Source organism: Epinephelus fuscoguttatus, linkage group LG7 (assembly GCF_011397635.1).
Source record: "Epinephelus fuscoguttatus linkage group LG7, E.fuscoguttatus.final_Chr_v1".
NCBI classification, from domain to species: Eukaryota; Metazoa; Chordata; class Actinopteri; order Perciformes; family Serranidae; genus Epinephelus; species Epinephelus fuscoguttatus.
Genome location: NC_064758.1, coordinates 1,138,771 through 1,163,873, shown reverse-complemented (window position 1 = coordinate 1,163,873; position 25,103 = coordinate 1,138,771). Strand labels below are relative to the sequence as shown.

The 25,103-nt window shown below is 40.8% G+C and overlaps 3 protein-coding genes across 4 annotated transcripts; all 3 read left to right on the top strand.

Annotated features, from left to right (window-relative positions):
• The first annotated feature begins 3,969 nt into the window (after positions 1-3,969).
• Positions 3,970-6,322, top strand: nppal (natriuretic peptide A-like). 2 transcript variants are annotated; one of them, XM_049581815.1, is made up of 3 exons: positions 3,970-4,158; positions 4,440-4,744; positions 5,669-6,322. In XM_049581815.1, the coding sequence occupies exons 1-2, from the start codon at positions 4,075-4,077 to the stop codon at positions 4,740-4,742; spliced, it is 387 nt and encodes a 128-aa protein (XP_049437772.1). In that variant the 5' UTR covers positions 3,970-4,074; the 3' UTR covers positions 4,743-4,744; positions 5,669-6,322. The 2 variants fall into 2 exon arrangements, with proteins under 2 accessions (XP_049437772.1, XP_049437771.1); XM_049581814.1 differs by having other exon boundaries at positions 3,971-4,158; positions 5,672-6,319.
• A 4,252-nt stretch (positions 6,323-10,574) lies between these two features.
• Positions 10,575-11,848, top strand: nppb (natriuretic peptide B). Its single transcript, XM_049581811.1, has 3 exons — positions 10,575-10,755; positions 11,296-11,572; positions 11,656-11,848. The coding sequence occupies exons 1-3, from the start codon at positions 10,642-10,644 to the stop codon at positions 11,664-11,666; spliced, it is 402 nt and encodes a 133-aa protein (XP_049437768.1). The 5' UTR covers positions 10,575-10,641; the 3' UTR covers positions 11,667-11,848.
• Positions 11,849-17,402: 5,554 nt separating this feature from the next.
• nppa (natriuretic peptide A) lies at positions 17,403-22,219 on the top strand. The gene is made up of 3 exons (XM_049581809.1): positions 17,403-17,547; positions 20,793-21,108; positions 21,968-22,219. The coding sequence occupies exons 1-3, from the start codon at positions 17,437-17,439 to the stop codon at positions 21,970-21,972; spliced, it is 432 nt and encodes a 143-aa protein (XP_049437766.1). The 5' UTR covers positions 17,403-17,436; the 3' UTR covers positions 21,973-22,219.
• The last annotated feature ends 2,884 nt before the right edge of the window (positions 22,220-25,103 follow it).

Genomic DNA, 25,103 nt, shown 5'->3' with positions numbered 1-25,103 from the left:
ACAGTGTGCTCAGCCTCAAAGGGTCCAGGGCTAATCGCTCATCATTTATCCCTGGTACCTGTCTGGATGTGGCAAGGCAGTGGAGGGGTTGGGACAGAGGGTGTGTGGGAGAGGTAGGGTGGGAATGGGTGTTGTCATGATGGCAGTTTGTGAGTACAAAATACACGATAAGCACATAAGGGGGGACACACACAAATTACAATATGAATCTTTCTTCATTTTCTCCTCCTCCTCTGAGTCTCACCTCTGGACTTTGCAGATGCACATGTCAACCCCTTCAGAGAATCTGTGGCTACAAAACAGAGAAAAATGTCAGCAATGGTTGGTTCAAACTGCTTCTGTTTACACTCAGAAAGTGGAGAAAGCATGTGACTTTCATCTGACTGTTCACTATAGAGATAGTGTAGGTACATAACCTGCTTCTGTAGCCCCCACAAATGTGACAAAACTAATAAAAAGGGGTTAACATCAGTTTAAATAAACTACTTAAGGGTTTACATTGAATTTTACAGTTAAAATACCATTTACAGCGCAACATTGGCAGCTTACTTGTTTCCTTTTTTTCTGAATAAGACTTTATTGAGGTTTTCACATTTTTTAATGAAGCACAAATAAACATGAGTAACTAACATCATGTAACTCTTTACAGAGGACAGAGAAGACAAACATTAAAATATATTTTTTTCAAATTGGGGTAAAGTAAAATCTGAGATTTACATCTTAACACATTATACATGTTAGAAAACACTTACTGAAAATGTAAAAAGACTGGAACCTATATAGTAATGAATTGTGGAGTTATGGGCTGAGCACATAACGCGTTTTTGTGCCCTCAATTTTATAGTTTTTGGTGTAGACGTGCGTCAGGCGCTCAAACACCAAACTGACGCCATTGCAGCACGCACACATTCCAGAGAACCTTTTTTTCAGGGAGCAACAGCTGCACCCTGAGATAAACTGAGCTGACAAATATCTTTCCCTTCATCTCTAAATATCAGTCTGTGATTAAATAAGGAGAAGAAGTTGATCAGTTCAGAGCTGCCAGAGGTTTATATCTGTCCCACGGACAACAGGCCTACACACAAACAAAGCCTGGAAGAGGATCAGCTCTGCACTCAGGATTTCAGTTAACTAGGCTATGACACGTTGTTGAGGTTGCTTAGCAACCTCAGATGCAACCTGCCGCCGTGCAACAAAAAACACACAAGAGTAGTACCCAGCGCCTGACAGCAGCTTACTTGTTTCCTTTTTTTCTGAATAGATAGTTAAAGACAAGGCATGTGTACGGCCCCTTAGACCATTAAACTGTTTTTCACCAGTTCTGTGTCCCGGATGTTTTGGGCGGGGCTAAAAGCCTGCTGAATGACGCAATGGAGCAACTCTTAGCAGAGCTGAGTTCTGTTGTTTGAAAAGATACATAAAAATGACCATTCTGTTGCAGACTGAGAAGAGTGAGGTTGATTTTCATGGCAGGTCAGTATCCTCTGGCTCCAACTTGATTGATTCTGGCTCTGGTGGCTCAAACATGTCTGGCTGGTACAAGTCCAATAAAGCTGCTAGATGGAGTGTCCATTGTAGTGTTTCAGTTAAAAGAGGCAGCAGCTATCCTGCCAATGGGTGTGGCTTCAGCACATTCAGCTGACAAGCCCTCAGCGCCTCAGAGCAGAGAATGATGCCTACATTTCATGATTTTGAAAAGTAAATTTGTACACTTGGCGATTTTTTTTCCATTAATTTTTTGGTGGTGTGATGACACCACCAAAAAAATTGCTTAATTTAAAAATGAAAAATAGCACCAAGACACACTCACAGATCTTTAATAATATTAGAATGCTAAACATTCCAAGTAATACATTTAAGCAATATCACATGAGAGGGAGTGATGTTGTACTGTGATATCGTCACGGCTGTGATTCGGTCGTAGGCACGAGGCCGCAGGCCGCAGGCAAGGCTGATTAAGAAATGTTGAAAAATGAGGACAAAATAGATAATTTAAGCATTTTATTTGTCTTCCGCCAACAAAAATAGTTCCCTCAGGACTCCACTGTCACCGTTGCTATGTAACGCAGACATGGTGCGCCAGGCACTTACTCTTTATACACATTTATCTGCACGTTTCCATTAATTGTGCAGCCGGTGAAATAAGTTTCTGGTGACTGCATGGTGGACTGTCGCTTCACAGGCACAGCCGACTCTGCCTTCTGATCTGACAGTATGTTGCTTTTCTCCAAGTCATTGAGCTCCACTGATGAAACACTGACAAACCTGGATGTGTGCTCAGATGGATTCAGCTTCTCCTCTCCCTCATCTTCCTCTGATGACCATTCATAGTTCAATTCAAAACTTATTTCAGGAAATAAATCCATATTTTTGGCTGTTTGACAGTGGATGAATTAATTAGCCTACAACGCAACTGCTGACCTAACTGACATTAACCGTCAGTTTTGATTTGATTGTTGATTGCAATCAGCTGTGAGGCGGAGTGATACATACACAGTGAAATAACCGTGATGTTGTACTCCAATATCATCACGGTTTTACTGTCTCTCGACCAATCAGATTGCAGGGCCGGAACTAACTGTTGCATAATTAAGCAATATCACAGGAGAGGGAGTGCTGTTGTACTGTATATCAACACAGCTGTGATTAGGTTGTAGGTACAAGGCCACAGGCTAAGTGCCAAAAATAATCACAGCTGTGCTGATATACAGTACAACAGCAAGACCTCAAGTGTAATATTGCTTTTATACAACAGTTCTACAAGTGCCATTTATCAACAGTATACAGTGGCAACTGGTTTTGGGTTGTTTAATGATTTATTTGGCTCCGCCAACACAAATAGTTCAGCAACTGGACTGGGACTACACAAGGTCTACACATTACCACAGACCAGCTGTTACAAATCAGGTAGGCTATATCTATGTGTTTGCATTTATTTTTCCATCAGTGAACTCAGTTTGTTGACAGTCATTTTCGTGGAATAAGTGTGATGTTGATGAGTTAACAGCTTAAGCCCTGATCACACAGAAAGCGTTTTAGCAGTTGGAGGCAGCTTTTTGTAATTGCTTTTTTTTCTTGCTGTTTTTGCATTGCTACGCGCCTCACATTTCTGCACTCTGAGCGCCTGCCGTTTTTGCTGGCTGAACTCCTCAAGTTGAAAAAACTTCAACTCAGAGCAAAAAAGCCTGTGTGATCGGGGCCTTAATCAGTATGTTGCGTCATCCTCTGATGTCATATGCAATTCCCTGAAGATTTACAGTGAAGTATTCAGGCTTCTTTTCCATCCCTTCATCCTTTTCTAACTGCCATTTATTATTTAACTCCAATTCTATTTGTAGTGATACATTTTATTTTGTGGTGCAAAGTTTGTTACGAAGACCCTTAATGTCGGCTCATTAATGGTTAACATGAATAGCTCAGAACAGCTGTAAAGTGGAGTGATACATGCCAAGTTAAAAGTTCCAGTGCTGTTATACAGTATATAAGCAATCATGGAATGCCTCCTGTCTGATCAGATTGCTTGGTCAGAACTAGCTATAATCATGTATAACTTATTTGTTGGGTGGGGTTTGCTGACTCCTCTGAACTTGTGTTTATAATGTGTTTGAGCATTTACCAAAAAAATTAATAGGTTTTAGCATTTATTAAAACAAACCTGGCAGGAGAGGGCTATAGTGGAATTACTTGACATAACTTCAGAAAAATGTGATAGTTTAGTTTCTGATAGTCTGTCATTGCAGTGATTTTAGGTAAAGTGTAACTCTGATGTAGCTGTTAATGTGAGGTCCTGATCTTGAGCAACGAAGCAATGTCGTCTGTCATTTTCAAAGGAGTTTGGACCTGTGAACACTTCCAGTCCCCATTTTCACCAGTCAGGTTAGCCTGTACTCCCACTTGGAGGAGCATTAGTCACACCTCGTTAATTTTCCCAGGCCTCGTGACGGAATCAGGTCGCCTATAAAGGAGCCACCTGGCCACCGCTAGACAGCGCGAGACAGAGGAGGAGGGACAGACCGAGTCGTGCGCCAGCCAGTCCTCACAGAAAAAGATTTTTTTTCCCAACTGCAACAGAAAATGAACCCAAATATCTCCGTTTGCTGTTTATCTCTGCTTTTACTGCTGCACTTGGCATCAGCCAGTCCTGTTTCTGATCTACAGGTAAGTTTACCTGTAACTGGTATACAGATTCAAGAGTCAATGATGAGACACTAAGGTGGCTTATTTCAATGATGAACACATAGTTTTATCAAACAATAAATATTCTTTGTAGCCTACTTATAGATTCATGTTAGATAGATAAAATAATCAGTTTGACTTAATATGGCCTACACTATTGTAGCCTCAGTGCATGAGGAGTAAAGAACTGTGAGGTTATCGCCACTACGCTGGATATTTAAGTGAAATAGAGAATGAAGAAATGTGCTTTATTTTTCCCACAGAGTCTGAAGCAGCTTTTAGAGGAGGAGATCAACACCGCGCCCTATTACTCCTCGGAGGAGATGGAGGTGGCGGGGAAAGAGGCAGACAAGTCGGTATTTGGAACTCCAGAGGAGCACCCGTGGGACTCCTCCGACCCCAACAACTCGGCTCTGGCGGCCAAAGAAAACATCCTATTGCGTCTCTTCAAAGAGCTCATGAGGACCTCCAAGCGTTCGTGGAGCCGGCACAAGAAGGGCGGGCTGAAGAGCTGCTTCGGTGTCCGGCTAGAGAGGATCGGTTCCTTCAGCGGGCTGGGATGCTGAAGGTAGGATCTGCGGAGGGATGTGACTTTATTCCTCCACTTCATATTTATTTAAATCAGAGAAAATAGTTAGAGAATGGAATTCTCTTTTCCTAACACGAAGCAGAGGTGCTGTCAATTTAGTGTCAAATATGAGTCAATATTAAATGGATGACAATTTCTCTTTATACTCACAGGTGTTTGTGACATACAGTAAAAACATTAAAGTACTAATAGAGTGAAAGAAACAATGCTGGTAAAATATGATGCAAAATAGGTGAGTACCTTAAAATAAAACGCATTTGCTTGATTCTAAAACAACTCCTAGCCTACATTATCAATTATTGCACATTAATACGTACACTGCAAATTATTTCCATAAAGTTACAATATGTAACTGTACTATTTCAAAATAAATTACATTATTATCACCTTAAAGGCTATAACTGTGATATTCCAACAGTACTCTTATGGGCTTTAACAGTGAGGTTACAGTTAAATATAGTAATTTTACAGGAGTATACTGCTAAATCACAATAATATACACGCATAACTACTGTAAGATCAACTACTGTAAGATCACAGTATAAAGCTGTCATTTCACAACAGTTTATTGTATAAATGATACTATTATTCACTTACTGTGAAAGTAATGCAACTAATAGCTAGTAATTTACTGTAAATGTATAGTCAAATATTTTACAGACCTTTTTTGAGTGTTTCATTGTAGACATCAAGTTATTATGCAAATCTTACGCAAACTGATACAAACTAATAATAAAAATAATAATCACTGAGTCACTGAACACCACATGGGGTGATACTGAGCTTTTGTATTGGAGCTGCTGGAACTTTGGTGGTTCATTGCAGGGCACATGCAGCAGCTGCAGTTCTGAAAATGTAACAAACCACCTTTCAACATGCTATCATGTGTTTTTGTTCTGTCAGCAGGCATGGATGAGGTCGGGGTTCTCCCATCTGCACATCAGTGTGACCATCAGCAAAGCGGAGCTCCTCTCATAATCACAGATCTTTGACTGACACTTTAAAGGGCGGTTACTTCACTCTCTCCTGTTCATGGTTCTCATTTAGAACTGTGATTTCCTTTTTCATATGTGAGCTATTAAATAATAAATTATTGTAAATGTATTTATTATTTATTATTTTCTTGTTGGATAGAGTTGCCTTGTAATAGATTGTATTGTAGTAAAATAATTATTTTGCATAATAGCTGAATCTGTGACTGAGTTTGTCTCTTTTTTTCTGGGCATAATTGAAAGCAGCTTAATTATTTTCAGAGGGAATATTGTCATGCTGTATGCACATTAAATAAACTGGTGTGATAGATGGGAAACCATTCAATTCATATCAATGACATTTTAATATGATCGTCTGCTGTCAGGTGTTCAGTCATAACAATTTCAGGTAAGAAATGACGCAACAGTTTAGAAAAGTGAAAATTTCTTCTTCTTGCAGATAATAATTTAATGACATGACATGATCAGTTTAACATTACATGTGCTGGAACAATACAAAAATGGATGCGGTGAATAATAGATGATGAACGTTTAAGTGTCACTGGCAGATTAAAACCTTCACCTGGTTGAACATGGAGGATTTCAGAGGTCACTTGTGTAACAAACAGTCAATGTCATCGTAGCCTTTAAAAGTGGATGTTTTAGTGGACAACAAAAATACATAACTCATGTTGCAAGGATATCTGGATCCACACCATCAGCTAACTGACTGTGGCTCTTACCGAATGAAAGGGCACCGTGTCCAACTTGACACATGCAAAAATATGTATGGAAATCTTGCTTTAGTCACATTCTTTTTTAGTTACATCATTCTTACCACCTGGCCTGTTACAGATCACAGATGATGAATGACAATCAAAACATTTTACAATGAAATGAAATGGAGCTTGCTTGAGAGAAATAAGTTTCTGAAACAACTTCATTCTTACCCTTTTAAAGTCTAATGCACTTGTAAACAAAGTAAAAGTACATCTGAAGTACTGTGCTAAAGTATAAAATTGAGCTACTTGTACTTTACTTACTTACTCATGCTACTTAATATTTTCATCTAGTATTCACTGGCCACTGGTAAGAGGGAAATATTTCTTTGTACTCTACCTTCATCTTACACTATAGGTTGGATGTCACATACAAAACACATGATAAGCTTATAAAATTCAATGCACTCTTAAAAATAAACCATTTTGACCTGTGACCTCATAAACACATTAAAGAAGAAGAAGAAGAAGAAGAAGAAGAAGAAGAAGAAGAAGCAGTGTTTGGGCAGGGTTTCTTGTCATGCTTTAGATGTCTATAAATTGTTGTCAGTTTCAGCAAAGAGACATTCCCTCTCTAAACTCGTGTAGGCAGCGGTAGCTCAGCCTGTGGGGATGTGGCTCAGGAAGTAGTGAGAATCAGAGCGTCACTGCTTCAAGTCCCCACACAAAGCCAGTATGGATTGTGACTGGAGAACTGGGGAATAGCCAGTTCACCTCCTGGGCACTGCCAGTGTGCCTTTGAGCAAGGCACCACACCCCTGACTGCCCAGGACACTGCACTGCAGCAACCCATCATTCTGATATCTCTCCACATTTGATGTGTGTGTGTGTGTGTGTGTGTGTGTGTGTGTGTGTGTGTGTGTGTGTGTGTGCGTGCATGCGTGTGTGCGTGTTAAATATACAGTACCCTCCAAAAGTACAGTGAGTCCAATTCCTTTATTTTTGTTGTAGACTGAAAATATTTGGGTTTGACATCAAAAGATGAATATGGGACAAGAGATCAACATTTCAGCTTTTATTTCCAGGTATTTACATCTGGATCTGATACACAACTTAGAAGATAGCACCTTTTGTTTGAACCCACCCATTTTTCATGAGAGCAAAAGTATTGGAACATGTCACTGACAGGTGTGTTTTGTTGCCCAGGTGTCTCCCAATTACACTGATTATTCAAACAATAAATAGCACTGAATGTCTGAGCTCAGTTTCAGATTGGGTACGATAGATTTTGCCTGTGCAGACTGCATTTAGAGGTGGAACCAACATGAAAACCAGAGAGCTGTCTATGGGTGAAAAAGAAGCAATTGTGAATCTGAGAGAAGATGGACAATCAATCAGAGCCATTGCACAAACATTGGCCATAGCCAGTACAACCATTTGGAATGTCCTGAAGAAGAAAGAAACCACTGGTGTACTAAGCAACAGACGTCCAACAGGTAGACCAAGGAAAACATCAGCAGTTGATGACAGAAACATTGTGAGAGCTGTAAAGAAAGACCCTAAAACAACTGTTAGTGACATCAGCAACAACCTCCAGAGGGCAGGAGTGAAGGTATCACAATCCACTGTTCGCAGAAGACTTCATGAACAAAAGTACAGAGGCTACACCAGAAGATGCAAACCACTCATTAGCAAGAAGAATAGGAAGGCCAGGCTGGAATTTGCCAAAAGGTACAGAGATGAGCCTCAAAAATTCTGGGAAAAAGTTTTATGGACTGATGAGTCAAAGATTAACTTTTTCCAAAGTGACGGAAAGGCGAAAGTTTGGAGAAAGAAAGGATCTGCTCATGATCCCAAACATACAAGCTCATCTGTGAAACACGGTGGCGGTAATGTCATGGCTTGGGCTTGCATGGCTTCTTCTGGGATGGGCTCTTTCATCTTCATTGATGGTGTAACACATGATGGCAGCAGCAAAATGAACTCAGAAGTCTACAGAAACATTTTGTCTGCTAATTTAAAGAAAGATGCAACCAAACTGATTGGGAGATCCTTCATCATGCAGCAAGATAACTACCCAAAACACACTGCCAAAACAACAAAGGAGTTCATCAGGGGCAAGAAGTGGAAGGTTTTAGACTGGCCAAGTCAGTCTCCAGACTTAAACCCAATAGAGCATACATTTTATCTGCTGAAGAGGAGACTGAAGGGAGTAACCCCCCAAAACAAACAACAACTGAAAGAGGCTGCGGTGAAAGCCTGGAAAAGCATCACAAAAGAAGAATGCAAAAGTCTGGTGATGTCAATGGGTCACAGGCTTGATGCAGTTATTGAAAGCAAAGGATTTGCAACTAAATATTAAGTCTCATTCACTTTAATCTATTTTAAGTTTATATGTTCCAATACTTTTGCTCACCTAAAAATTTTGTGTTCCATTACAAATAATGCTATCTTCTAAGTTGTGTATCAGATCCAGATGTAAATACCTGGAAATAAAAACTGAAATGTTGATCTCTTGTCTCATATTCATCTTTTGATGTCAAACCCAAATGTTTTCAGTCTACAACAAAAGTAAACGAATTGGACTCACTGTTCCAATACTTTTGGAGGGCACTGTATATAAAGCAGACATAAAATTTCAACATATCTGCTACATAATAACATATAAAAATATATAAATGTAAATGTAAATTAGAAACGTACAATGCCAACATTTTCTTTTGTGAGCAGGTTGGCTGGGCAGGTACTGGTAGTGCCTGCTGCTGCTGGAAACCAGGATGATGAGACTGGAACTTAACCAAACCACTAAAGTTGTGGTTCCAGCCTTGTCTCACTCAGTGAGACCTCAGTGATTTCCGGCATCACACACCAACGAAAAAGCCATCCTTTCACATCAGCATGATACACAACAGTTGCTTAACAGCTCCCGGTGATGTCAGAGAGAAACACAGCAGGAACACAAAAAAAGTTAAGGGGACAGAAGTCCGAGTAGGGCAGGTGGGAGACAAGGTGTATTGGTCCAGCAATCAATGACTTTCACCCTTGAGGCTGGTGTTCTCTTCCGATTGTAAAGCCAAACCCTGATCTTTTTTCCTAAACACAACCACTTGCTTGTGTTCCCTAAACCCAACCACCTACATGTGTTGGCAGAACATAACCACATGCGTTTGATGTTGAAGGACAAAAAACGTCAATTCACTCACACTTGTACCGACGTAGTGTGTTTATTTTGAAAGAGATTGTTTACAAACTGAACATTTCCTGAGAAAACAAAGGTGTATTTTGAAAACAGACAATACATGTAACAGGCTGAAGAATATCAGCAACAAATGTGCCCAGGATGCCTTGCACTTCAGATCTCAGTGTGAAAAGTCCATGACTAAATGTCAATATGTGACGAGGTCAGAGTGGGAATTTGTTAGTGACACCCAACCAAAACCAAAACAATGAGCTGAAAGAGGCTAAAATGTTGTGTAGAGCTGAGAGGAAGTGTAGATAGGGGGACAACTGTGTTTGTAACTCCATTCTGACATTATAGTGAGTCAGTTGCTAATATTAAAGTATTGATAAGTACAGCCTTCATGTTTAAATAAATATTGATAAGTTAGACAGACTAGTTTATAAATGTATAGTGAGGTTTCACAGTGTTCTTGCTTCCCGCAACAAAGGTCAGAGGTCACTGTCTGCCATAAAGCAACACCTGAGAGCTGGTAGGACACTTGCATCTTTTTCGAGGACCCTTCAGTAGAGGGGAGGATTGAATTTGTTCCTTGAATTAAAGGCAGATATCTAACCAGCAGGCTACCCTACCACAATCACGTACACCCCTCAATTTAGTAACACTGTCACACTGTCTGATAGTTTACTACTACTACAATGTCCCATGTACAGGGAGGTTGGAGTATGTTTCTCAAATAAAGTAGCATATGGAAGCAACTATGTCATACGAATGCCCCATATCTACATGACAACACTTTAAAAGGAACCATTTCCGACAGCTCCTGTTATCAGAATCAGGTGTCAGGAATGCCTGTCCAATTCCTGGCATACTTATGTGTGTCAAGCCTATGTATAAAAGAGCTGAGGCTGCTTCTGTTGGCTCCCACATCCAAACAGCTACCAGGCAAAGAAGACAAAGATCCTCCATCCATCCACTGATACAACCAACAGGAGCTCAAAGAAAAACATGAATCTGTCTTCCATCCCCCTGTGCAGCCTCCTTCTCATCTTAAACGTGCAGCTGCTCCGCACATATCCCATCAGCACGGGTCTGACTGACGCTGACATGGACATCCTAAAGGTGAGTCTCTAAATAAGTTCTTGTGAAACTTAGTTTTGGAAAGTTGGAGTTCGAAGAAACATGGATCCTTTAAATTCAAATTCAAGGCAGTCTGCAGCAGTGAGACAAGACAGCCTCATCTAATTTACATAATCTAACTTTAGTCATAGATTGTATTGTACAGAGATCATCATTTAACAGCAACCTCCTATATGTACCTCTGGGACCAACTATGATTTTATGGGAATGTGATCCTGATATTTTGTTACTGAAGTGAAACTGCTGCCCTAATAAGTTTAATGACTATGTAATAAATAATTAATTCTGCAGTCCTGTCACCAACATTAACTTGAAGGACATTTGGCCTGACCATGTTTATTTAAGAAAATATGAATGCTTTTAATGCTTCTAGAATCAGGCTGTGACGCATCACATACTTGTAAGTGTTACCAGAAGTATTTGAAGGCCCCTCCTGTATGTGCATATGCTCAATGCAAAAATAAAAAAAAAAATATTTATTTGCAAGACTTGGCCTGACTCATGTATATGTGAACATTGCAGGTGCTCCTTCAAAGACTAGAGGAATCAGCTCCTGACGTGGATCAGAGTGTCCCCGCAGGGAGGGACGGTCTAGACAGCCTCAACATAGACGAAAAAGTAGATGAAGAGCGGACCCAAACTGGACTGGATGAGGCAGTGATCAGGGAGTTCCTCTCAGCAAAGAACCTGAAGAGCGTCCGTAACGACTCGTCCAGGAAATCCTCAGGCTGCTTCGGTCGACGGATGGACAGAATAGGCTCCATGAGCTCTCTGGGGTGCAACACTGTTGGCAGATACAGTAAGTTGTAGTTATGACATCCGCAGAGAAATGAATCAGGAAACATCAAAGGTCTTATTAACAGAGTTGTTGTTCTCTTGCAGATCCAAAGTAAAGATGAAGTCTTACCATCTAAATTGTGGAACTGCAACGTCTTTACCAAAAGATATATTTATTTGAAAGCTATTTATTTACTAATATTTATTAAATAATGTTGGTGGCGTACAAATATATTTATTTAAAATGGATGTAAGACTGTTCTTTATGTATGTTCTTGAATAAATGTTTACAACTGCACACCATTTGACTGAGTGTTGCTTAAGCATCATCGTGCACAGGAAAACAGTCTGTAAACACACACACACACATACACAAACACACAAACAAAGATTATAATGTGAATGAAAACAATAATTCTTATGCAACATTCCTGAAATTACCCAGCTGGCATTCTAATGTTTATTCAAAGTTAATTCAACGTCATACACCATGGTTGAATCACTGCTGAATTATGTTTTGTGTTTGAAAGATGAATCAATGTTGATTTCGCAATTTTGTTTCAGTGTTGTTTTTGATGAACTTTAAATGTTTTTTCAAAACTGTTTCAACACTGAGATAGATCTTTATGAAATTTCAGTGTTGATTTATAAGAATTTTTTTGCAACCATCAGAATTAAACATTGTTTCAATGTTGTTTTTTGACAACAACAACTGACATAATTTCAACCACATTTCAATGTTGAAGTTCAGTCATGTGCCAGCTGGGTACCTCCAACGATACAACAAATGTCCACTTTACATTCATCATAGCATAGTTGTACCTGATGATGATGGAAGACACAGGAACATGCATTACATAACCAGTTTGGTGTCAGTGTGTAACATGGTCGGACAGAACCTTTTTTGTGTAGTATGATACATCGCCAGTCAGACAGCTGGCACATGTCGTGGTAGACGTAGAGCCAAATCTCAATCTCAATGTTCTGGCACAGGTCGCCGGGAGGCAATCGACACCTTCTGTGACATTCTACACTATGACCTTCTTATGACATTTTTATGACTTACAAAAACTAACAGTGATATAGGCTACATATCATTTGTGTACATTCTAGTTTTCCACTTGTTAATCCATTTGAAAGTAATGAAATAGAGAAATAGTACAGTGTTTGATTGTACACAGCAGTAGAGCAATGGCTTCTGTTGAGGTACAGCAATACCACTTGCACAATACATGCAGAACTGCAGAATCGATCAATCAATCAATCAGTTTTATTTATAAAGCCCAATGTCACAAATCACAATTTGCCTCACAGGGCTTTACAGCATACGACATCCCTCTGTCCTTATGACCCTCGCAGCGGATAAGGAAAAACTCCCCAAAAAAACCCTTTAACGGGAAAAAAAACGGTAGAAACCTCAGGAAGAGCAACTGAGGAGGGATCCCTCTTCCAGGACGGACAGACATGCAATAGATGTTGTACAGAACAGATCAGCATAATAAATTAACAGTAATCCACATGACACAATGAGACACACAGAGAGAGAGAGAGAGAGAGAGAGAGAGAGAGAGAGAGAGAGAGAGAGAGATGCAGGTAATGACAGTAGCTTACAACAACATTGTTGAAAGTAATAATATTATAGTTATAGTTCTGGCTACTGTGGTACAATATGTTGAAAGTATGTATTAATATCTGGCAGTATACATGTGTGACAATAGTCATATGTGTATAATAACAGTAGAAGTATGACTAATGACTAATGATGGCAGCAGCAGCAGGAGGCATCTGGCAGGACCACGGCAGCAGCACAACCACACACGTCACGCTGTCCAGGCACCGTTGCGATACGATGTTAATCTGAGAGACGGTGGAGCACAAAGGCTCCGGAGAAGAAGCCGAGTTAGTGACATCCAGAATGGCCGAGTTAGCAAGATGCAGTAATAGAATACGAGAGAGAGAAGGAGAGAAGGTGCCCGGTGTATTATAGGGGGGGTCCTCCGGCAGACTAGGCCTAAGTCAGCCTAACTAGGGGCTGGTACAGGGCAAGCCTGAGCCAGCCCTAACTATAAGCTTTATCAAAGAGGAAAGTCTTAAGTCTAGTCTTAAATGTGGAGACGGTGTCTGCCTCCCGGACCGTAACCGCCGTGGGCTTCGGTTTGGAGCTGTGCTTCTGGCGAACCGTAACCCAACCTCCCGGCTGAACGGGAGTTACCGGAGGACAGTTAGCAGAGGCTAAGGCTATGCTATGTGGCTCCGCACCGGCTACAGGGGGCTGGCTAACTACCGCAGCTACTGAATGGTTTTCCATGGTGCGGAGCCGCGCTTCTAATTCACTAAGCCTCGCCTCCAACATAGCAAATAAGCTACACTTATTACAATTACCACTGTCACTAAAGGAGGCAGAGGCATAACTGAACATTTGGCACACCGAGCAAGAAAGAGCAGAGGGAGAGGCCATCGCTAGCTGTAAAGCTAATGTAGCTACCAAGGCTAGTAATGTGCAAACAACAGCTAAGAGTTTAGCGGGAAAGTCGTAGAAAGGAGGAGAGCTATAAGTGCTTAAACAGAACCAGTGTGGGTTAAGACTGGAAGTAGACGTTAAAGCAACTGAAGTGAGAAAACAGGCTACTAGAATTCACCAGAGCAGTACAGAGACACTGTCACAGAAACACCGGAAATGACACAACTCGCTTACCGCAATACGTCAGCACGTCCACGAACACCATAATACGAAAAACCAGTAGTAATATTAATTTATTCATTTATTATCCCTAACTGCTTATCCTAGTACAGGGTTGTGGAGGTGCTGGAGCCTATCCCAGCTGACACTGGGCAAGAGGTGGGGTACACCCTGGACAGGTCGCCAGAACATCACAGGGCTGACACAGAGAGCCAGACAACCATTCACGCTCATATTCACACCTACTGGCAATTTAGCGTCACTAATAACCTGCGTATCTTTGGATTGTGGGAGGAAGTCAGAGAACCTGGAGTAAAGCCACACTGAGATGGGGAAAACATGCAAACTCCACACAAGGGCCTCAGCTGGCTAGCGGATTCAAACCTAGAACCCTCTTGCTGTGAGGTTCAACAGTGTCATGGTCTAGTTACTAGATGTCTTGCAGTGTTTTCTGCTGTATCCTGGGGGCTTCATCAGTGAGTCAGGTAGCTCGGTTGTCATGGAAATGGTTCCACTGTTATCAGTTGAGACAATGAAAACAACACATTCTCACTCTGACCTCATCACATATTGATGTTTGATCCTGAACTTTCCACATCAACATATGCCATATGCAAGGTACCCTGGGTGTGTTGGTTGCTGATGTTCTGGGATGCTGTGTCAACTTCAGCCTGTTACATGCATTGACCTCTGTTTTCACAGGAAATGTACAGCTTGCATACAGTCTCTTTCAAAATAAACACTACATCAAAAAGGACAGGGGTGGCTTTTTGACAACCTCAGAGTGAGACCGGTTTGATGAAAACAACCCAGCAAATGTGCTGATGAAGTCCACAACATGTCAATCAATCAATCAATCTGTTTTATTTATAAAGCCCAATATCACAAATCACAATTTGCCTCACAGGGCTTTACAGCATACGACATCCCTCTGTCCTTAGGACCCTCACAGCGGATAAGGAAAAACTCCCCCAAAAAATCCTTGAACGGGGGAAAAAAACAGTAGAAACTTCAGGAAGAGCAACTGAGGAGGGATCCCTCTTCCAGGACGAACAGATGTGCAATAGATGTCGTACAGAACAGATCAGCATAATAAATTAACAGTAATCTGTATGACACAATGAGACAGAAAGAAAGAGAGAGAGAGAGAGAGAGAGAGAGAGACAGAGAGAGAGAGAGATGCAGGACAGACAGTAATGACAGTAGCTTACAACAACATTAATGAAAGTAGTAATATTATAATTGTAGCTCTGGCTACTGTGATACAATATGTTGAAAGTATATATTAATATCTGATAGTATATATATGTGACAATAATCATATGTGTATAATAACAGTAGAAGTATGACTAATGATAACAGCAGCAGCAGGAGGCATCTGGCAGGACCACAGCAGCAGCACAACCACACACGTCACATTATCCAGGCACCGCTGCAATATGAGTTAACCTGAGAGACAGTGGAGCACAAAGGCTCCGGGGAAGAAGAAGAGTTAGTGATATCCAGAATGGCCGAGTTAGCAAGATGCAGTAATAGGACACGAGAGAGAGAGAGAGAGAGAGACAGAGACAGAGAAGGCGAGAAGGAGAGAAGGTGCCCAGTGTATTATAGGGGGTCCCCCGGCAGACTAGGCCTATGTTAGCCTAACTAGGGGCTGGTACAAGGCAAGCCTGAGCCAGCCCTAACTATAAGCTTTATCAAAGAGGAAAGTCTTAAGTCTAGTCTTAAATGTGGAGACGGTGTCTGCCTCCCGGACTGTAACAGGAAGATGATTCCACAGGAGAGGGGCCTGATAACATGTGTCTCAATACTCCAGGAGAAACTGAATAAGAGGACCTTGAAACTACCGATAGTGTTGTCTAATAAGTTTAACTTTAAAAGATAACAGGGAAGTACATATTGGTAAGGAATCTTCACTCCGATTCAGTGTGAACTACATGTTTTTCTGAATTAATGATGACATATATTTGCTGATTCCAACTGATTCAGACAGTTTGCATGTGTCAGTGAAAATGACAGCTGACAAAACAATATCCACTCAAGGTTCACTTACTCTTTTGTTCCAGCACTTTTAACTTTAACCCACAATCTTCATCAAGAGGCGGAGTTAACTTAGTTGTTATGGAACGACACACATTCAAACTTTCCATCATTCTGAAAACATCAGAAACTTCTGTACATGTTGACTTCAGAGTTGATATTTGCAGTTTATTCTAGAAATTGGAAAACAATCTCTACTCAGGGTTCTCGTAACATCTTGTCATTATTAAAGCTGTAAAATCAGTAATTACATTTAATGCGGAAATACATTGATTACTTTTCTTAAATAGACTGAGAGTAGAGATCATTATCAATCTTTTGTCTGAGAGCTGTATCAATTTTTCATCTCAGACTCTGCAAGAAATCGATTATGCGCATTTTCCAAAATGTCAAAAAATGGTGTTAATATTTGGCATTGTCTATTACAAATCCATCTTTACTGGGTTGGGTGGAAACAACCCTGTAATTTGTTGGAGTACTGCTAGTATACATAACTCAAAACCAAACCAAAATGTTATCAACTATCATAATGAATATTATATACTATAAATGTCTTATATTGATGATTACATTGTTTCTTTCCTCTCCTTATCTAAACCATGCGATCTCCCTGTAACCCAGGCACAGCAGTTTTAACCTACTATGGTATTTTTTTAGGTTCAGGAGGGGAGACAGTGTTAAGTATTTGCATGGTGAATGCTGCATTCCTGTCAATACACACTACATCTGATCTGAGCTCAGAGTTTCACTATGGCTCCAGGGGTCATGCCACTGCTGGCTGGTAAGCGTGATGATACACAGACAGACAGACAGACAGACAGACAGACACACACACACACACACACACACACACACACACTCACCATGCAACAGACAGTCAATGTCAGTGGTTCATCATTTTGTAGATTACCTCAAGTGCATTCTGACACCTCTGCATGATAAGACAGCTGGTCAGATGTTCCTGTAAGTGGTACTTGGTGGTAGGTGATTTGTGAGTGTGTGTGTGTGTGTGTGTGTGTGTGTGTGTGTGTGTGTGTACATGCGTGCGTGCGGGCGTGCGTGCATGTGTGTGTGTGTGTGTGTGTGTGTGTGTGTCTTTGTGTTGGCATGTATATAAAATGTTGCAATGTAGGCTGTAGTCTCAGTAGCAGCAGCAGAGGGATAACATGAGGACTGCGGTCCTGTGGGGCCTGCTGGCCCTGCTGTGTCAGCACACACTGGTTAGCAGCCACATACTGGGGAGGCCCTCTTCTACTGGTGACCTGGCTCAGCTCAAGGTAAGAAACTATGTCACACCTTTAGTTATCACACTTGTTTGTCTTAAGACTGCACTCTGGAAGGTGAGGTACATTCACAGGTAAAGACAGGAAATGGCTAACATGTTGTTGAGATAATGTTTTCCAGCAACTGTTGCTTTTCTCCACATTGTATCCAAAAAAACACATTTTCTTATTTAACTTTAGTGGTTTCTCATTATGGTAAAAGGGTACAGCGCCTTGCTAGTTTTCCAACCACTCAAAGCACTTTAACACTGCATTTCACATTCCCATATGGTGGCTGAGGCTACCAAATAAGGTGCCATCTGCTACTCAGTTAAACTTTCACACATACAGAGAATGAACAGTTTGGTGCTCAGTATCTTGCCCAAGGATACTTTGACACACGGGCCCAAGGAGCCGGGGCTCCCATCCTTCCATTAGTGGTGGACTCTATATGACTACCTCCTGAGCCACAGGAGGTAGTCATATATAGTTTTGGTTTGATTTGTCCAGCTTTTGAGATTTCTGCCACCCACCACTATTACTACTATATTTGAGTGATATTTCCCTGGAAATCAAGCCACAAATTGCAAATGCACAATTCATAGGGATTCTGGAAGAAAAGGAGCTTTCGGATGCTGTTAGATCTGAGGTGGGCATTCACGGCTCTAGGGCCATATAGGGCTCTTTAGCCCCTCTCCAGTGGCTCCCTGTGGCTTTGACAAAAAAATATATAGAAATGGATAATGGTTATTTCTTAACATTTCAATTTTTAAATGTATAGCCTATAAACTAAATAGAAAAAATGTCTCAACATATCATCAACTAAAATGTGTGTTTTTTATCTATGGCCTGATGCCTTTTCCTCAAGATTTTGCCGAACCTCAACAGTGGTGGCTAGTCTTGAGTTTTACTAGTTAGCTGACTATGGATTCCAAATCCAAAAAAGAAAAAGTATCAGAGGAAAATATAGCATTTGACAGTGTGTGCATGGATTTCTATGTTTTCACTGCCAATGCTGCAAAATAGAGTACAAAATAATCATAAATAGCTCACTGCAGAGCAGCCACCCTGCGATAAAACATATATGGGATACTATTCATGACTTGTTTTTAATTTTAATAGGCAAATTTAGACTTAATAGGTTGTTTCTTTAATTATAAGGCTCAAACAAAAGAACTGACATGCTTAACTCAAAACATCTTTAGGGTACAACAAGTGACCACACAAAAATTCCGCAATAGCAAATGATGTTGTCAGCACTCACAAATATGTGACACTTTATAATATACAACAGCAAAAGGAAACTGACTTATTTCAGGCCTAGGCTTTCAAAGCCTTCAGGTTTTGTGGCCCAAGATTTTTATTTTTTTTTTTAGCCAAAAATGGCTCTGTTGATAGTTAAGGTTGTTGACCCTTGTGTTAGACCATCTGACATGCACTTCATATGATGCATGCTGAAGCCTTAAACATGTCCATGCCCAGATTTTTTTTTTCACTTCTAACCATGAACTTTACACACATCATCCCCTAACCCTGGATAACAAGAATATTTCCTAAAACGTTTCACTTTTCTTTTAAAGGGGTGTAAGGTATTAAACAACCTCTATCAACTACAGAAGCTGTAACTGTTAATGTGCATTTCCACCCTTCCACCCATTACTGTTACTGTATGTGAATATTAGGAGTTGGGAGCATCAAGATTAACAGCTGGTGGCACTAATTGTCTAGTCAGTACCACTGAAGCTGTAGTTGGTAACTTCTATAGAAACACATTTTTGTCACATTTGCTGAAAAAAACATGAGATATGAGCCAATAGCCAAGCAGCAAGCAGAATAAACTGAGGGATTAGTGTGTGATGTCATATGGAAGTGCTTTCCTCATCTACATGCCCCAGTGTGGTGCTGGCATCAGTCATATTACTTATCCTTATCCAAAAAGTCACTTCAGAGCTTATAACTTTTGTGGATACAACCGCGCTACTTGGTCAAGTAATCAACTTCACTACTAAAAAGCTATTTGACTCAGCAAGTAGTGATGTTACGGCCATGCTGCTGTTTACTGCTGTCAGTCATGTTAATCGCTGCTCGTGAACTGTGGTCAAACCATCAAACCAGGCAGTGTTGATCGAATATGAATCAAGATTCTGTTATTGCATTGCCTATTGCTCACCTCAAATATTTTCAGAAACATATTTTAGTTACTGTTTAGTTGTGAAATGAGAAAGTTTATTAGCCAGTCTCTATGTTGAACACAGTCAAGCCAAAACCAAACACTGCCCACCAGCTGGAGCAAATTGTTTCTGAAAACATTAAAGGAAATGCTGTCTAGTTTGACAGTCCGACTGCAGTTCAGGAGTAGTGATTGACATGATTGACAGCTGTGTCAGAGACTCCTCGGCTCTGATTGGCAGTGGATCCTCACAGATTTCAGAGACAGTCTGGGGAGGAGGAACATGATGTTTTCCACAGATGACAAGTGACAGTTATATGACATAAAAAAATGTCACCAACTCATCTTTAAACCACCACAGAAGAAGAGGATACAACAAGATGTAGGTCCAATAAAGAATGCCAGTCAAATCTTGAACTAAATAAGAACAACGTGGAAAACATGAGGGAAATGTAACATTTGGGTTTCTTTCCTGTGTTAGTGTGAGGAACGTTACAGCCTCCTTATCACTCCATACACATCTGATGTTTTGTCTGCTGCAATTTAATGTCTCTTTAGTGACCTGGAAGCTTAATGTACCACATGATTTATTCATTAAGTCTGTTTCCATTACTTTGTCGCATGTATTTAACAATACACCAAAAATTCCGCCTGAGCCACGCATAAAAACTCATTTGCAATATTTTGACTTTTGCTCAGATTTATGCCAGTTCCTCTCAGGATTTTTTTCTGCAAAATTTGAAAATGCACATAAAAAAGGTAAATGGAAATGCACTTTCTGAGTTTTAAGTTACAATCTGAAACTCTGTCAACACCACATACAATATTATAAAAAGCCTAAGTACAAGCAGAATATACAGATTTTTCTGTTCCAGAAGTAGGGAAATCTCATTTCAAACATTTAGCTTTGGAACATATCCTCACTCAACAGTATGCCATGGTTCACTCCATGTTATATACCCAAATGGTGTGTTAAGATTCACTAGAAGGCCTATGTTCTTAATTCATAATGTGGTAACTGTAATATAACACCATGAATGTAACCAGTTTGAGTTTTGAGTGTAAAGCCATTTTCACCTTTCCACACTAGTCTCTACTGGAGCGCTTTGAAGAGACTGTGGCTGAAGCAGGGCAGGAGGACTCTGAGGCAGATTACCAGGAGACAAACCAACAGCCTGAGAACAGCCAGGCCAGCCGGGGATGGAGCCTGGACCAGGAGGAGGACCAAGAACCTTTGATATCAGAAAGATCTAAATTACCAGCTGAGGGTCACAGCAGGACCATGAGTCAGAGGAGCCATCTACAGGACCTGCTGATGACCGCCAGGAAACGGGCCTCTGGCTGCTTTGGAGCCAGGATGGATCGAATAGGAAATGCCAGCGGCCTAGGATGCAACAATGGAAGAGGTAAGACTGCAGCTGAGAATGGCAGAACGAAATCAAATCAGGATGGTCAAAAGATTGTGCTGGTTAGGTGGTCATAGTTTGGAAGGCAGCTTCGTGCATGTGGCAAGAACATAAAAACATGTCTACTGTAGCCTGTATTGTTTTTTTATCAGAGATATGATTGTATGCAGAGCCAATATGAATATTGATTATACATACAATAACAGAACTCTTGTCCACAGATGCTGATTTCTTATTTTTGATTATGTCCTGACCTTTCCTCGCCATTTTTCTTGTTTTTTCATGTAACTCCCTCTAAAATGATATGTCATTATGACATTTCTGTTTGTGTCCAGATGAAACAAACAGAAACAACGTGTTAGAGGTGTTGGTAGGTGTTGTTTGACCTTTGGACTGAACCAGGCTAGTTGTTTCCCCCTGCTTCCAGTCTATATACGAATATGAACACGAATACGAAAACTTTATTGTCCACAGAGTGGAAATTTGTCTTTGGTTTCACCATTAACATGTCTCAAGGCAAGACGACACACAAAACATAATAAAACATTGCAAAGCAGAGGATATAAAATATGCTAAGCCAGGCAAACCACGTTCTGACTCCAGCTCTGTAATGAACACACAGACTTGAGACTGGTATCCATCGGAACATTTCACTCCTGCAGCACTACACACAACACTACATAAACTAGACCCACTACTGAATACATAATCATCAATTTGTCGTCTCTTACTATTGGATGTAATGAATACTGCAGCCTCTTAAAGCTACTACCATATAATAAATATGCATTAAAACAATCCAGTGTTATATGACCGGATATTCATAACTTATTTATGTTTGTATCTTCTTTCCGTTCAGGGTAATCTGACAGTTTCCTGTGACACATGCTGGATTGGAGTTTTATCTCCAGCTGAGGACACATCCAGACAGATTGCATTTGTATGGTTTTGCATTAGTCACACTTCAACTATGTGTGTATCTCATATGTATACTTGTCAGTTATGTAGTGAATTCTGTTGAGTCCATTATACACTGCGTAACATTAAAAGGAAGTGAAGTACATAGTTGTGGGTGGGTTTCAAACAAATAAACTTTTTTTCATATGTAGAATTCTGTTGTTTGTTTAATCAATCAATCAGTCTATAGCCCTTTTCACACTGCCAGATTTTCCACGAATGTTGGGCCGTTTTGCCGGCAAGCTGCGAGCGTTTAGACACACAGAGCCGGATTGGCAAGTTGATCCGAGGTGCCCAATTTTCCGCCTCCTAGGGTAGTCATATTGGCGGAACCCTTTTAGTTTAAACAGACTGAGGCGGCCTTCCGCAATGGGAGGGGCTGTTGAAGATTTGTAGGAGGAGCTGTTGATGACGCCGCACGTGCAACCCACTGGCGATGGATAAACAGGAAACAGCTGATAGCAGGAATTAGTGAGCAGCTAGTAGCAAGAGGGAAACGTAAACCTGACAGACACTGTAAGATGAGCAACTGGGGAGACAAAGCATTGCGCGCCCTCCTTATCCTCGCAAACGAAGAGGCCATTAACTGTCAAATGACGGGGACGGTGAAGAACAGGCCGACTTATGAGAAAATCGCTGAAGGACTGACCAGCCGCGGCTTCCCTCCACGTCACTGTTTACGTCACATGCTGAGCTACAAGTTTTGTTACTTGCTCACGCCCCCCATTGCCCTGAAAAAGGCGCCTTCACACCACTGTCCTTTTTCCAACACCAGGATTAAATGCATTTTGTCCCCTCTCGCTCTCTGCTTGTACATACTGCTCCTGTAGCAGCTCTTTTTCTCTGCTCCTATGACAGCTCCACTCCTCCCCTCACTGTGGATGTATAAAAAGAACTCTGTAGCTGTTGCTACAATGTTGTTGCTAAAACTGTTGCTAAAACTAAACAACCCACAAGCCCATCACTATAAAGACAATGGCCGAAAAGATGTTGCCTGGCGAGTCATAGCTCTGGAGATCAGCTCTTCAGGTGGGACATCGACTTTATTTAATGGCTCTCCACACATGATTTTCAGCTAATGCAGAGGTGGAGGAAGTACAGATCTTTCTTTCGGTAAGAACTTTGCATGGTCATCTGTTGAAGAGCTGCAGCATGACACGTCCAGTGTGTGCTAGGGGGGATAGTGAAGACTGGGTAGTCTTAGTTAGGATCATCATTCAGTATCCTTGTGTCCTGAGGGCAGAAGCTCCTCCTGATAGTGAAGGGCAAAGCAGTTCTTTAGATGTTACTGAATCACTAGAATCAGTTCATTAAAAAGATTTGTTCACTGAATCGTTCCGACTCACTGAACTGATACACGGCTGAGCTGCCTCTGTGTCTGCCCTGCACTGGTAAGTCTCATTACTGGCCAGTCTAATGTTTTAAGTTTGTTTATCTGGAAACTAAGTCTATTAAAACAATGGGGAGGTGTGTGATTGTATTCATGTGGCTTGACTCCTGGCTACATTAGCTGTTAGCTTGGAGAAAACGGTCCCTATGAAAGTGTATCGCTTAGAAGAAGTGATTTGAATCACTCAGGGATCGGGGTTACGTAATTCACCGAGTGATTCGTTCACCGAGTGATTCGTCACGCAGTAGGCAGTCCCTCCCTGCACCCAGAGATGGGCAAAAATACATCAAAATGTATTTTGATACAAAATACAACATACCCCTCAAATAAATGTATCAAAATGAAATACAAAATACTGGTGCCAGAAAACGTATCAAAATAAAATACACGTGTTTTGTATTTTCAAATACAGAAAATACTTCTTTTCTTTTTCTGTTCAGCAGCGACCCACAGCTCTATAGGTCACGGTCGGTCAGTCAGTTGGTCAGTTGGATCCGTCGGTCCACAAAGCTTTTCATGAATAGCTAAAAAAGTCCTTGACCAAAAATGCTCGAAATTTGCATACTGCAACTAGAGACCATGAGTAACTATACCAGAAAAAATGCCCATGATTCGTCCATAATTGGCGCTATACTAACTGATTCAAATCTTTTCGTGAATAACTCAAAAAGCCCTTGACCAAAAATGCTCAAAATTTACATGCTTCAATTGGAGACCACAAGTAACTATGCCAGAAAGAACGATCATGATTCATCCATTAATGGCATGATAGTAGCAAATTTGGTCGCAGCTATTGCAAATTTGCGCTTGTTTTATCACAATTTGGTATAGCAGAGTATTCAGATTTGGGCTATTGCTAGCTTGATATTATATCTATCATCACCATGTACAGTACAGGCCAAAAGTTTGGACACACCTTCTCATTCAATGTGTTTTCTTTATTTTCATGACTATTTACATTGTAGATTCTCACTGAAGGCATCAAAACTATGAATGAACACATGTGGAGTTATGTACTTAACAAAAAAAGGTGAAATAACTGAAAACATGTTTTATATTCTAGTTTCTTCAAAATAGCCACCCTTTGCTCTGATTACTGCTTTGCACACTCTTGGCATTCTCTCCATGAGCTTCAAGAGGTGGTCACCTGAAATGGTTTTCCAACAGTCTTGAAGGAGTTCCCAGAGGTGTTTAGCACTTGTTGGCCCCTTTGCCTTCACTCTGCAGTCCAGCTCACCCCAAACCATCTCGATTGGGTTCAGGTCCGGTGCCTCACAGGGCTTTACAGCATATGACATCCCTCTGTCCTTTGGACCCTCACAGCGGATAGGAAAAACTCCCCCAAAAAAACCCTTTAACAGGGAAAAAAATGCTAGAAACCTAAGGAAGAGCAACTGAGGAGGGATCTCTCTTCCAGGACGGACAGACGTGCAATAGATGTCGTACAGAACAGATCAGCATAATAAATTAACAGTAATCCGCATGACACAATGAGACAGAAAAAGAGAGAGAGAGAGAGAGAGAGAGAGAGAGATGCAGGACAGACAGTAATGACAGTAGCTTACAACAACATTAATGAAAGTAGTAATATTATAATTGTAGCTCTGGCTATACAATACACAATCAATACAATATGACTAAGCCTAAG